This window comes from Anomaloglossus baeobatrachus, chromosome 3 (genome assembly GCF_048569485.1).
Source record: "Anomaloglossus baeobatrachus isolate aAnoBae1 chromosome 3, aAnoBae1.hap1, whole genome shotgun sequence".
Classification (NCBI taxonomy): Eukaryota; Metazoa; Chordata; class Amphibia; order Anura; family Aromobatidae; genus Anomaloglossus; species Anomaloglossus baeobatrachus.
In genome coordinates this window covers 322,384,699-322,399,161 of record NC_134355.1, presented here as the reverse complement: position 1 = coordinate 322,399,161, position 14,463 = coordinate 322,384,699, and the positions used below count along the sequence as shown (strand labels likewise).

At 47.3% G+C, this 14,463-nt stretch overlaps 1 protein-coding gene across 1 annotated transcript in view; it reads right to left on the bottom strand.

The window, feature by feature from the left end:
* Positions 1–14,463, bottom strand: part of LAMA4 (laminin subunit alpha 4) — a 223,215-nt gene that overhangs the window by 42,611 nt on the left and 166,141 nt on the right. Inside the window, exons 20-22 of the mRNA XM_075340041.1 lie at positions 8,355–8,494; positions 3,251–3,406; positions 350–495 (exon numbers count right to left, since the gene is read on the bottom strand). Of these exons, the coding sequence (XP_075196156.1) occupies positions 350–495; positions 3,251–3,406; positions 8,355–8,494 (442 nt within the window). The remainder of the gene's footprint in view (positions 1–349; positions 496–3,250; positions 3,407–8,354; positions 8,495–14,463) is intronic.

The following is a 14,463-nucleotide window of genomic DNA, read 5'->3' as shown; positions in this document are numbered from 1 at the left end:
TAAAAGATTTTGAAGGGCTTTGAGGATGCAGTTATATTTTATGGAGGTCTATTTGAGGACTATTATAAAGTATGTATGCAAGCAATTATACAGTGTGAAGCTTTGTATTGGGTTCATTATACTGTCTGGATGGCAGTGTGGGGGCCATTATACTATTTGGAGGGCTAGTCGTAATCATTATAAAGTGTGAAGAGTGGTATAACCATTATTGGGTAACAGGGTAAGACACATACATCACGTGGTATTGGAACAAATGGCTTATATATGAAATAAATCAGTATCATGTACAAACAACTTTTACTGTTTATGTCATGTTCGTATGGTATTGTGTATTCGCTACGTTCGTTACCTTTCTATTTTCACCAGACTGAAGTATGATGGCCATGTACTGACAGGCTTGGAATCCAATGGAATCTCAACATCTCCTTTTCCCAGGTTGTACACATATACAAGATTATTGCGCTTAATCGCTAGACCCATGTAATCTGATTTGGCCTACAAAAATGTAAGTGGATAAGTAAAGGTAATAGACAGCCTTAATGAGTCGTTCAAAATAAGTCATAGAATTCATCTTCTCATCAAATCGAACAGGAGCAAAATGATAAGATCTTGCAATAAACCAATTCACTGGCCATGATTAATTATTTTAGGTCAAATTTCTGTGTTGATTTATCAGATACTCAGTTTACAAAGTCCCAATGACCAGGCTTCTGACCTTGCTTTTTAGCATTTCACTGCTACGAATGGGACATTTAATGGTGTCATATGTCCTTCTACATCACTGGTCAGATATAAGCGGGCTTTACACGCTACGGCATCGCTAGCAATTGCTAGCGATATCGAGCGTGTAAGCACCCGCCCCCGTCGTGGATGCGATATCGTGTGATCGCTGCCGCAGCGAACATTATCGCTGCAGCAGCGTCACACACACTTACCTGGTTGTCGTCGTCGCTGTGACTGCCGAACAATCCCTCCCTCAAGGAGGAGGGACGTTCGGCATCACAGCGACGTCACCGCGACGTCACTAAGCGGCTGGCCAATCAAAGCGGAGGGGCGGAGAAGAGCGGGACGTAACATCCCGCCCACCTCCTTTCTTCCGCATTGTGGCCGGCGGCAGGTAAGGAGACGTTCCTCGCTCCTGCGGTGTCACACACGGAGATGTGTGCTGCCGCAGGAGCGATGAACCACATCGATAATCAACCATTACCGATTTTTGGTTTTGGAACGACCTCTCCATGGTGAACGATTTTCACCATTTTTGAGGTCTCTTAAGGTCGCTGGTAAGTATCACACGCTGCAAAATCGTTAATGACGCCGGATGTGCGTCACTAACAACGTGACCCCGACGATAAAACATTAACGATATCGTAGCGTGTAAAGCCCCCTTTAAAGATCTTCTCTACAAGGTGAAGATACAGTCACTACAGTCTCAATGGTCTATACATTCAATAGTTAATGCTTTCTGTGATAATTATTTAGTTAAAGGCTTGTAAACATCAGAAGACCACTTAAAAGTTCACAGGTCAAAAGGTAGAAGAGAACAGCTCTTGCCTGAGCACAATCTCAAAGTAGATTATAGACTCCATAGAAAGTCTAGGGCCCTGATTAATTAAATTTTGTACACCATTCTCATTGAGGAGAGTGCAGAAATAAGATGCACTGAGTTCATTAAGAGGCGTACACCACCACATGTCTCTCGCTACAAATATTACTCCAGTCAGGTACTATTGATGAATTTGGTGGGCAGGCATAGATATGCACCATCACACCCTTACTCTTCCACAACAAAGACTATTTTGGCATCACCGGATGAAACTGGCATGTAAATGTCAAAAGTCATAAAATTGTTATGCAACTCAGCATTAAGGAAACGTTTTGAGACTTTTCATAGCATTTTATGCCAGTTTTCTGATGTAAACACTTTGATACATCAGTGCCTAAGACTTTCTATTGAATCCCTACTTTCTGTTGAAGTCTGTGACTTTCTAATGAATCTAGACACTGACCACGCTCAGACAGGAGCGTTGCGTTTTGACCCCCTGAGTTGCGAACTTCTCAGTGATCTTTTCAATAAACCGTGGCACACTGATCTGTAGTGAATTAAAGTACATAATGAATATAAAAAAAATGTAAAAAATGTAGTTACTCTTTAAGGTACCATTTTAATAGTACAAGATATATTTTTTTACTATTGCACGTAACGAAGACATTTTCTGGGATGGTATCCAAAATTAGAATAAAAAAAGGTTTCTAGAAATAAGTGAATTCAAAATCCATATCAGAAAAATCTGAACTAGACCATCAGCAGTCTTCTTAAGGGAAAGTTTTGTTATCAGGTTTTGCTATATATGAGTACTAGTCTTCATTAGGGATGAGTTACCCGAATGGTAAAGTTTGGAGTTCGTACAGGTCACCGGGCGACCGAGGCTCGAACTCCAAGATGGACTTTTAAAAAAGTCTGTGTCCGAGTTTGAATATTGACCGCTGTTTGTCAGCTAATAAAGTTTGTTGAAAGGCTACACTGCAGCCTATTAACAAGATTTATTGCATGGAAGAGATACCTGTAGGCTGCTGTGAACAATATCAATAAATAAAAAAATTACGTGATCTCCCTACTATTTTTGATAACCAGTGCAGGAGAAGAAGACAGCTGGGGGCCACAGCCCTCAGCTGTTTGCCTTACCTTGGCTGGCTATTAAAAATAGAGGAGCTCTCAAGCCGTTTTTTTTTTAATTATTTAAATAATTTAAAAAATGGCGTGGGGTTCCCCCTTTTTTGATAAGCAGCCAAGGTAAAGCAGAGAGCTGAGGGCTACAGCCTGCAGCTATCTGCTTTACCTGCACTGTTTATCAAAAAAAGCGGAAACCTCATGTAATTTTTTATTATTTATTTATTATCTATCCACATTGTTTTGCAGGGCAATTGTCATACGCTTACCCCCATTTTGCTTCCTTTTGCAGCTCCCTACCACTTACTACAACCATTTTACAGCATCATAGTTTGGGTTCCCATATATTTATATGAGCTTTAGGGTCCAGGGTCAAGTCCGGATTCCAACCAAATTTTTACCTAAAGTCCAGACATAACCAGAGAATCCGAACTTCCATGGATCTGCTCATTCCTAATCTCCATGCTAGAAGGAACTTTTTCTTATGGAGCTACTCTATATTTCTTGCCATAACCAAAGATTTGCTTCATCCTAACTTAATCAACGCAACCAAGAGAAAAAAAGTAGTCGATCGTCACTTACATTTTTGTGTCCCAGATACATAATAAATCTGTCTTGTTGGCGAGGCTCTGGATTTATGTACATACTGATAGAGGAGTAAGCCTTCAGGTCCGCTACGCTTGTTTTCATGTTCACATTTACTGCTGATTTGCCTTCAAATTTCATTGATACTTGAACCTTGAATGAGAAAGACAGAACACACAGGCTCAATAAGGGACTGCAATAGGAACACCTTACAGATAGTCCGTTAGGGAATTGATCGCACATATTTACAGTTCTTTTCCTCCCAATTACTTATGTACTTTTTATTAATAGTATGTTTGGAATGGTCACAACTAATATCCTCTTCTATCAGTATTGAGGTAGACACATGTATAACAGTATCACCACAGCATGAGGTTAACTATAATCATACTCTACAAAGCACAATAGTACAGAAAGTAAAATCCAAAGGCTAGTAAGCCATACAATGGCACTGTTTTGCCTAAGAATACGTTGCGTTATAGTGAAAGTTCCCGTTTTGATCTCACTTGCCGAGTGGTGCACAAATCTCTTCAAGTACTAATATACTTAAGTCATGCAAGGAAATGAGATGGCACTGACCAATGCTTCTAAAACAGGGGTGGGCAATTAATTTTCCCATGGGGCCGCATGAGAAATTGGGATTGGTTTAGAGGGCCGGACTAATATAATTACCTCAGTTCTACCCAATATATTACATCACTACACCCCCTCCATATACTACACCTGTAATAAACTACACCACTACACCCCTATATACTACATCTGTATTATACTACACCCCCCATATACACCTGTATTATACTACACTCCCTCCATATACCTGTAATATACTACACCCCCATATACACCTGTATTATACTACACCACTATATAATACACCTCCGATATACTACATCATTACACCCCTATATACTACACCTGTAATATACTACATCACTACACCCCATATACTACACCTGTAATATAGTACACCTCCATATAGCACACCTGTAATATACTACAACTCCACATAGTACACCTGTAATATACTACCCCTCCATATAGCACACCTGTAATATACTACACCTCCATATAGCACACCTGTAATATACTACCCCTCCATATAGCACACCTGTAATATACTACACCTCCATATAGTACACCTGTAATATACTACCCCTCCATATAGCACACCTGTAATATACTACAACTCCATATAGTACACCTGTAATATATTACATCACTACACCCCTATATACACCTGTAATATACTACATCACTACACCCCATATACTACACCTGTAATATACTACACCTCCATATAGCACACCTGTAATATACTAAATCACTACACCCCCTATATAGCACACCTGTAATATACTACACCTCCATATAGTACACCTGTAATATACTACATCACTACACCCCCTATATAGCACACCTGTAATATACTACACCTCCATATAGCACACCTGTAATATACTACACCTCCATATAGTACACCTGTAATATACTACATCACTACACCCCCTATATAGCACACCTGTATTATACTACACCCCCATATGTCACACACCCTGCTCCCCATACAGCCTGCACCCCCATATCACACACACTACACCCCCATATGTCACACACCCTGCCCACATATTTCACCCTGCCTGTACCCCAACTTACCCCTCTCAAACACTCTGCACCCCTTCACATCCTTCTGTCAGTCTGCAGCTCTCATATGCCACTCACCCTGCAACTCCATCTTCCCTCATATGCCACTTACCCTGCAACTCCATCTTCCCTCATATGCACTCACCCTGCAACTCCATCTTCCCACATATGCCACTTACCCTGCAACTCCATCTTCCCTCATATGCACTCACCCTGCAACTCCATCTTCCCACATATGCCACTCACCCTGCAGCTCCATGTTCCCACATATGCACTCACCCTGCAGCTCCATCTCCCCACATATGCACTCACCCTGCAACTCCATCTTCCCTCATATGCCACTCACCCTTCAGCTCCATGTTCCCACATATGCCACTCACCCTGCAGCTCCATGTTCCCACATACGCACTCACCCTGCAGCTCCATGTTCCCACATATGCCACTCACCCTGCAGCTCCATGTTCCCACATATGCCCCTCACCCTGCAGCTCCATGTTCCCACATATGCACTCACCCTGCAGCTCCATGTTCCCACATATGCCACTCACCCTGCAGCTCCATGTTCCCACATATGCCACTCACCCTGCAGCTCCATGTTCCCACATATGCCACTCACCCTGCAGCTCCATGTTCCCACATATGCACTCACCCTGCAACTCCATCTTCCCACATATGCCACTCACCCTGCAACTCCATCTTCCCACATATGCACTCACCCTGCAGCTCCATCTTCCCACATATGCACTCACCCTGCAGCTCCATCTTCCCACATATGCCACTCACCCTGCAGCTCCATGTTCCCACATATGCACTCACCCTGCAGCTCCATGTTCCCACATATGCACTCACCCTGCAGCTCCATGTTCCCACATATGCACTCACCCTGCAGCTCCATGTTCCCACATATGCACTCACCCTGCAGCTCCATGTTCCCACATATGCCACTCACCCTGCAGCTCCATGTTCCCACATATGCCACTCATCCTGCAGCTCCATGTTCCCACATATGCACTCATCCTGCAGCTCCATGTTCCCACATATGCCACTCACCCTGCAGCTCCATGTTCCCACATATGCACTCACCCTGCAGCTCCATGTTCCCACATATGCACTCACCCTGCAGCTCCATGTTCCCACATATGCACTCACCCTGCAGCTCCATGTTCCCACATATGCACTCACCCTGCAGCTCCATGTTCCCACATATGCACTCACCCTGCAGCTCCATGTTCCCACATATGCCACTCACCCTGCAGCTCCATGTTCCCACATATGCACTCACCCTGCAGCTCCATGTTCCCACATATGCCACTCACCCTGCAGCTCCATGTTCCCACATATGCCACTCACCCTGCAGCTCCATGTTCCCACATATGCACTCACCCTGCAGCTCCATGTTCCCACATATGCCACTCACCCTGCAGCCCCCCTCCCCCTCATGTCCCCTCTTTTCTTATTACCAGTCATCATGTGTCCACATCTCCTTCAGGATTCAGTATCTTTGCTTTCTGCCCGGCATCCTGTGTCTCCTCCCACACAGTCACATGGGCGTGACATCATCGCAGGTCCTACAGTGCAGGATGAATTATTCCGTCTGCTGTGCTGCTTCTTCTCCTGCCCGGCGGGAACTTTTGAAATGACACACGCAGCGCAGTACTGACAACGTCAGAGCGCGCGCGTGTGTCACTGACAATTAGTGCCGGCAGGGAACAGAGGAAAGACTCCTGCGTTCCGCTGCCTGCACTGACTGTGCGGAGTGCGGACCTGCACAGGATCTCTCCTTGCTCGGCACGCTGCAGCCCGGCTCCACTGCACCGGCTGAAGACGGGCGGGCCGGTCACAGAGAGCAGGCGGGCCGGATGTGGCCCGCGGGCCGCCCCTTGCCCAGGTCTGTTCTAAAACGTTGTTATTCCATCTTCATTAGGATCAGCATGAAATAGTTTAGTATATAGGGAAGAGAGCTTAAGCTCAGAGGTGACTGATGTTTCGCCTAGGCTTAAATAGAGCTCAGTTGAAGCATACCCACATAAAAAAAGAGATTTCTTTGGAGCTGCCACAGGGAAGGACAAGCAATGGGTAGGAATTAAATCATTTATTGGTAAAAACTATCCATTTTATGGACGATCCATCCACTTCATCAAGGATGATACCTGATGAAGGGTACAAATCGTCCCTGAAATGTGTAGTTTTTACCAATAATTATTTAATTCCTACCCAATGCTTATTTTTACCTGTGGCACGACCAGGAGAAATCAGTATTTTTCTGTGGCTATTCTTGTGGTTCTGTGCTTCTATTGGGACAGTGTAATGCCTGCCTGGATCCACAGACTCAGACGGGCTATAATGGACAGGCTAGAGGGAAGCCACTCACCAAGCAGGACCCCTAGAACCTTGAAACCCTTTAACACCTATACAGGGATTTGGAATTACACAGGGCCCCTCTGATCACTACCTGTGGAAGGCTGCAGTCCGATAAGAGTAGTAGTCAGGCAGGCTCAAATCGGGAAATGCAAAACAGGGACAGAATCACACAGGCAAGGAAGTAATCAGAAAACAAAGCAGAGGTCAAATCCAGATTGGGCAGTGAGGTATAAAAACAGCAGGCAGGAGGGTAGTCAGGAAACAAGCAGAAGTCAGAACATCAGAATCACTAAACAGAACAGGGCGGGACAGGAACCAGGAATACAGAACTATCTCTGGCAGGGGTCAGCAGACAGGAGGGGGAATAAGAGGGGTGTGGTTTCTTCCCATTGGCTGTGGCCGAATGATGGTATTTCAGCTGGAAGACACCTGCCACCTACAGTCAGCCAGTGGTAATGCAGATCCCAAGGAAACCTAGCCCAGTGGATGAGCGGAACCTGCGCCCACCAGCGCCGCTGGCATAGACTCCTCTCCCATCACCAGCATTATCCACGGTAGAAACACGGTGTCGCCTGGTGATCAAAGCAGAAGTCGCTGGAGCGGATTCCGGTGGAGACGTAACAGACAGGTGGTTCAGTGCAGCAACCCTAGGCAATCTTCCTTCCAGACCTTTTAAACTGTTGTGTCTGAACAGCACAACTCCCCCAGATGAGCCTCTCTATTTCGCATAGGATTTTGGTTTTGCTAAACTGGTTTACACATAGGGCGACACTGTGCTTTCTTCTCTGTTTCAGTTGAAGTATATGTAATGCGAAACATCTATCACCATTGAGCTCCAGCTCTCTTCACTCTATATGAATCTGTTACATGTTACAGAGTTTCTAGAAGCATTGGCGAGTGCCATCTTGAGTCCTTGCACAACTTAAAGTAAAATCCTCCTAACAACCAGTCTGGTGATGCGGTGAACTGAAGCTGCTCAACATGTCCCTCTAAATACATCACATCTATACAAATGATGTGTGACATTAACACATTGAATAATCCCAATCCATTTGTGCGTCAGTATAAGGATAACAATGGGTGCAAACCATCCTACCTTACTGGCTATGCTTCTTGTCTGAGCAATCAGCTCACGGATACGGTTAATACTGGAGGAAATGTTGTTGGAAGGCACTTTGTGTTCTACAGTGCGTAACTTATTCAGGAGTAATGGCATCACTTCTGTCAAGTTCTTAACTGAAATAAAACACAAGGGAATTTACGCTAAGTATATAAACGCCACCTAAAGTTAGAGTGCATACTAGGCAAACTAATCAATCTACAATGTGTCAAAAACGTGAAGAACCAAAAAAGTACAAATAATACTGACATTTCAGCAGAGCGGTCACTGGTTTTATATAAATAAAGCTCAAAGGAGTTGCTTGATTCATAAAAAATACTCAGTTTTTTTTTTTTTTAAATATAGGAAATATTATAAATTAATAAAAGAAGGTTTACGCACCAGGCCAGAGAGTGATGACATCTCATGCGACTGCACCTGACTGCCGATGCCTGTTATTGGCTGCAGCAGTTGGGTGACTTGACAGTGTGGCGCCATTTGATGGACATCCAATGTTTCAATCACCAGACCGCTGCAGCCAATCACAGACTTCTGAAGTCAGGTCAGGTGAACACAGAATGGTATGTTTTCACTTCCTGGGCTTTCTATTTCTTTAGGCACATTCTGAGCGGCAGCATTGTACATTTAGGTCACTATTTTGCGCTTTTTTAAAGGGAACCTGTTAGCTGATTCATACTGTCTGAACCACGGGCAGAACAAATGAGACCATCTCCTTACAGCAGGGGTGGGCAATTAATTTTCCCATGGGGCCGCATGAGAAATTGGGATTGGTTTAGAGGGCCGGACTAATACAATTACCTCAGTTCTACCCAATATATTACATCACTACACCCCCTCCATATACTACACCTGTAATAAACTACACCACTACACCCCTATATACTACACCTGTATTATACTACACCCCCCATATACACCTGTATTATACTACACTCCCTCCATATACCTGTAATATACTACACCCCCATATACACCTGTATTATACTACACCACTATATAATACACCTCCGATATACTACATCATTACACCCCTATATACTACACCTGTAATATACTACATCACTACACCCCATATACTACACCTGTAATATAGTACACCTCCATATAGCACACCTGTAATATACTACACCTCCATATAGCACACCTGTAATATACTACCCCTCCATATAGCACACCTGTAATATAATACACCTCCATATAGTACACCTGTAATATACTACCCCTCCATATAGCACACCTGTAATATACTACAACTCCATATAGTACACCTGTAATATACTACATCACTACACCCCTATATACACCTGTAATATACTACATCACTACACCCCATATACTACACCTGTAATATACTACACCTCCATATAGCACACCTGTAATATACTAAATCACTACACCCCCTATATAGCACACCTGTAATATACTAAACCTCCATATAGTACACCTGTAATATACTACATCACTACACCCCCTATATAGCACACCTGTATTATACTACACCCCCATATGTCACACACCCTGCTCCCCATACAGCCTGCACCCCCATATCACACACACTACACCCCCATATGTCACACACCCTGCCCACATATTTCACCCTGCCTGTACCCCAACTTACCCCTCTCAAACACTCTGCACCCCTTCACATCCTTCTGTCAGTCTGCAGCTCTCATATGCCACTCACACTGCAACTCCATCTTCCCACATATGCCACTCACCCTGCAACTCCATCTTCCCTCATATGCCACTCACCCTGCAACTCCATCTTCCCTCATATGCACTCACCCTGCAGCTCCATGTTCCCTCATATGCACTCACCCTGCAGCTCCATCTTCCCACATATGCCACTTACCCTGCAACTCCATCTTCCCTCATATGCACTCACCCTACAGCTCCATGTTCCCACATATGCCACTCACCCTGCAGCTCCATGTTCCCACATATGCACTCACCCTGCAACTCCATCTTCCCTCATATGCCACTCACCCTGCAGCTCCATGTTCCCACATATGCACTCACCCTGCAGCTCCATGTTCCCACATATGCCACTCACCCTGCAACTCCATCTTCCCACATATGCACTCATCCTGCAGCTCCATGTTCCCACATATGCACTCACCCTGCAGCTCCATCTCCCCACATATGCACTCACCCTGCAACTCCATCTTCCCTCATATGCCACTCACCCTTCAGCTCCATGTTCCCACATATGCCACTCACCCTGCAGCTCCATGTTCCCACATATGCACTCACCCTGCAGCTCCATGTTCCCACATATGCCACTCACCCTGCAGCTCCATGTTCCCACATATGCCCCTCACCCTGCAGCTCCATGTTCCCACATATGCCACTCACCCTGCAGCTCCATGTTCCCACATATGCCACTCACCCTGCAGCTCCATGTTCCCACATATGCCACTCACCCTGCAGCTCCATGTTCCCACATATGCCACTCACCCTGCAGCTCCATGTTCCCACATATGCCACTCACCCTGCAGCTTCATCTTCCCACATATGCACTCACCCTGCAGCTCCATCTTCCCACATATGCACTCACCCTGCAGCTCCATGTTCCCACATATGCACTCACCCTGCAGCTCCATGTTCCCACATATGCACTCACCCTGCAGCTCCATGTTCCCACATATGCACTCACCCTGCAGCTCCATGTTCCCACATATGCCACTCACCCTGCAGCTCCATGTTCCCACATATGCCACTCACCCTGCAGCTCCATGTTCCCACATATGCACTCACCCTGCAGCTCCATCTTCCCACATATGCCACTCACCCTGCAACTCCATCTTTCCACATATGCCACTCACCCTGCAGCTCCATGTTCCCACATATGCCACTCACCCTGCAGCTCCATGTTCCCACATATGCCACTCACCCTGCAGCTCCATGTTCCCACATATGCCACTCACCCTGCAGCTTCATCTTCCCACATATGCACTCACCCTGCAGCTCCATCTTCCCACATATGCACTCACCCTGCAGCTCCATGTTCCCACATATGCACTCACCCTGCAGCTCCATGTTCCCACATATGCACTCACCCTGCAGCTCCATGTTCCCACATATGCACTCACCCTGCAGCTCCATGTTCCCACATATGCACTCACCCTGCAGCTCCATGTTCCCACATATGCCACTCACCCTGCAGCTCCATGTTCCCACATATGCACTCACCCTGCAGCTCCATGTTCCCACATATGCCACTCACCCTGCAGCTCCATGTTCCCACATATGCCACTCACCCTGCAGCTCCATGTTCCCACATATGCCACTCACCCTGCAGCTCCATCTTCCCACATATGCCAATCACCCTGCAGCTCCATGTTCCCACATATGCACTCACCCTGCAACTCCATCTTCCCACATATGCCAATCACCCTGCAACTCCATCTTCCCTCATATGCACTCACCCTGCAACTCCATCTTCCCACATATGCCACTCACCCTGCAACTCCATCTTCCCTCATATGCCACTCACCCTTCAGCTCCATGTTCCCACATATGCCACTCACCCTGCAGCTCCATGTTCCCACATATGCACTCACCCTGCAGCTCCATGTTCCCACATATGCCACTCACCCTGCAGCTCCATGTTCCCACATATGCCACTCACCCTGCAGCTCCATGTTCCCACATATGCCACTCACCCTGCAGCTCCATGTTCCCACATATGCACTCACCCTGCAGCTCCATGTTCCCACATATGCCACTCACCCTGCAGCTCCATGTTCCCACATATGCCACTCACCCTGCAGCTCCATGTTCCCACATATGCCACTCACCCTGCAGCTCCATGTTCCCACATATGCACTCACCCTGCAGCTCCATGTTCCCACATATGCACTCACCCTGCAGCTCCATCTTCCCTCATATGCACTCACCCTGCAGCTCCATGTTCCCACATATGCCACTCACCCTGCAGCTCCATCTCCCCACATATGCACTCACCCTGCAACTCCATCTTCCCTCATATGCCACTCACCCTTCAGCTCCATGTTCCCACATATGCCACTCACCCTGCAGCTCCATGTTCCCACATATGCACTCACCCTGCAGCTCCATGTTCCCACATATGCCACTCACCCTGCAGCTCCATGTTCCCACATATGCCCCTCACCCTGCAGCTCCATGTTCCCACATATGCCACTCACCCTGCAGCTCCATGTTCCCACATATGCCACTCACCCTGCAGCTCCATGTTCCCACATATGCCACTCACCCTGCAGCTCCATGTTCCCACATATGCACTCACCCTGCAGCTCCATGTTCCCACATACGCACTCACCCTGCAGCTCCATCTTCCCTCATATGCACTCACCCTGCAGCTCCATGTTCCCACATATGCCACTCACCCTGCAGCTCCATCTCCCCACATATGCACTCACCCTGCAACTCCATCTTCCCTCATATGCCACTCACCCTGCAGCTCCATGTTCCCACATATGCACTCACCCTGCAGCTCCATGTTCCCACATATGCCACTCACCCTGCAACTCCATCTTCCCACATATGCACTCACCCTGCAGCTCCATGTTCCCACATATGCACTCACCCTGCAGCTCCATCTCCCCACATATGCACTCACCCTGCAACTCCATCTTCCCTCATATGCCACTCACCCTTCAGCTCCATGTTCCCACATATGCCACTCACCCTGCAGCTCCATGTTCCCACATATGCACTCACCCTGCAGCTCCTTGTTCCCACATATGCCACTCACCCTGCAGCTCCATGTTCCCACATATGCCCCTCACCCGGCAGCTCCATGTTCCCACATATGCCACTCACCCTGCAGCTCCATGTTCCCACATATGCCACTCACCCTGCAGCTCCATGTTCCCACATATGCCACTCACCCTGCAGCTCCATGTTCCCACATATGCCACTCACCCTGCAGCTCCATGTTCCCACATATGCCACTCACCCTGCAGCTTCATCTTCCCACATATGCACTCACCTTGCAGCTCCATCTTCCCACATATGCACTCACCCTGCAGCTCCATGTTCCCACATATGCACTCACCCTGCAGCTCCATGTTCCCACATATGCACTCACCCTGCAGCTCCATGTTCCCACATATGCACTCACCCTGCAGCTCCATGTTCCCACATATGCCACTCACCCTGCAGCTCCATGTTCCCACATATGCCACTCACCCTGCAGCTCCATGTTCCCACATATGCCACTCACCCTGCAGCTCCATGTTCCCACATATGCCACTCACCCTGCAGCTCCATCTTCCCACATATGCACTCACCCTGCAACTCCATGTTCCCACATATGCCACTCACCCTGCAGCTCCATGTTCCCACATATGCCACTCACCCTGCAGCTCCATGTTCCCACATATGCCACTCACCCTGCAGCTCCATGTTCCCACATATGCCACTCACCCTGCAGCTTCATCTTCCCACATATGCACTCACCCTGCAGCTCCATCTTCCCACATATGCACTCACCCTGCAGCTCCATGTTCCCACATATGCCACTCACCCTGCAGCTCCATGTTCCCACATATGCACTCACCCTGCAGCTCCATGTTCCCACATATGCACTCACCCTGCAGCTCCATGTTCCCACATATGCCACTCACCCTGCAGCTCCATGTTCCCACATATGCCACTCACCCTGCAGCTCCATGTTCCCACATATGCCACTCACCCTGCAGCTCCATGTTCCCACATATGCACTCACCCTGCAGCTCCATGTTCCCACATATGCACTCACCCTGCAACTCCATCTTCCCTGATATGCACTCACCCTGCAGCTCCATGTTCCCACATATGCCACTCACCCTGCAGCTCCATCTCCCCACATATGCACTCACCCTGCAACTCCATCTTCCCTCATATGCCACTCACCCTTCAGCTCCATGTTCCCACATATGCCACTCACCCTGCAGCTCCATGTTCCCACATATGCACTCACCCTGCAGCTCCATGTTCCCACATATGCCACTCACCCTGCAGCTCCATGTTCCCACATATGCCACTCACCCTGCAGCTCCATGTTCCCACATATGCACTCACCCTGCAGCTCCATGTTCCCACATATGCCACTCACCCT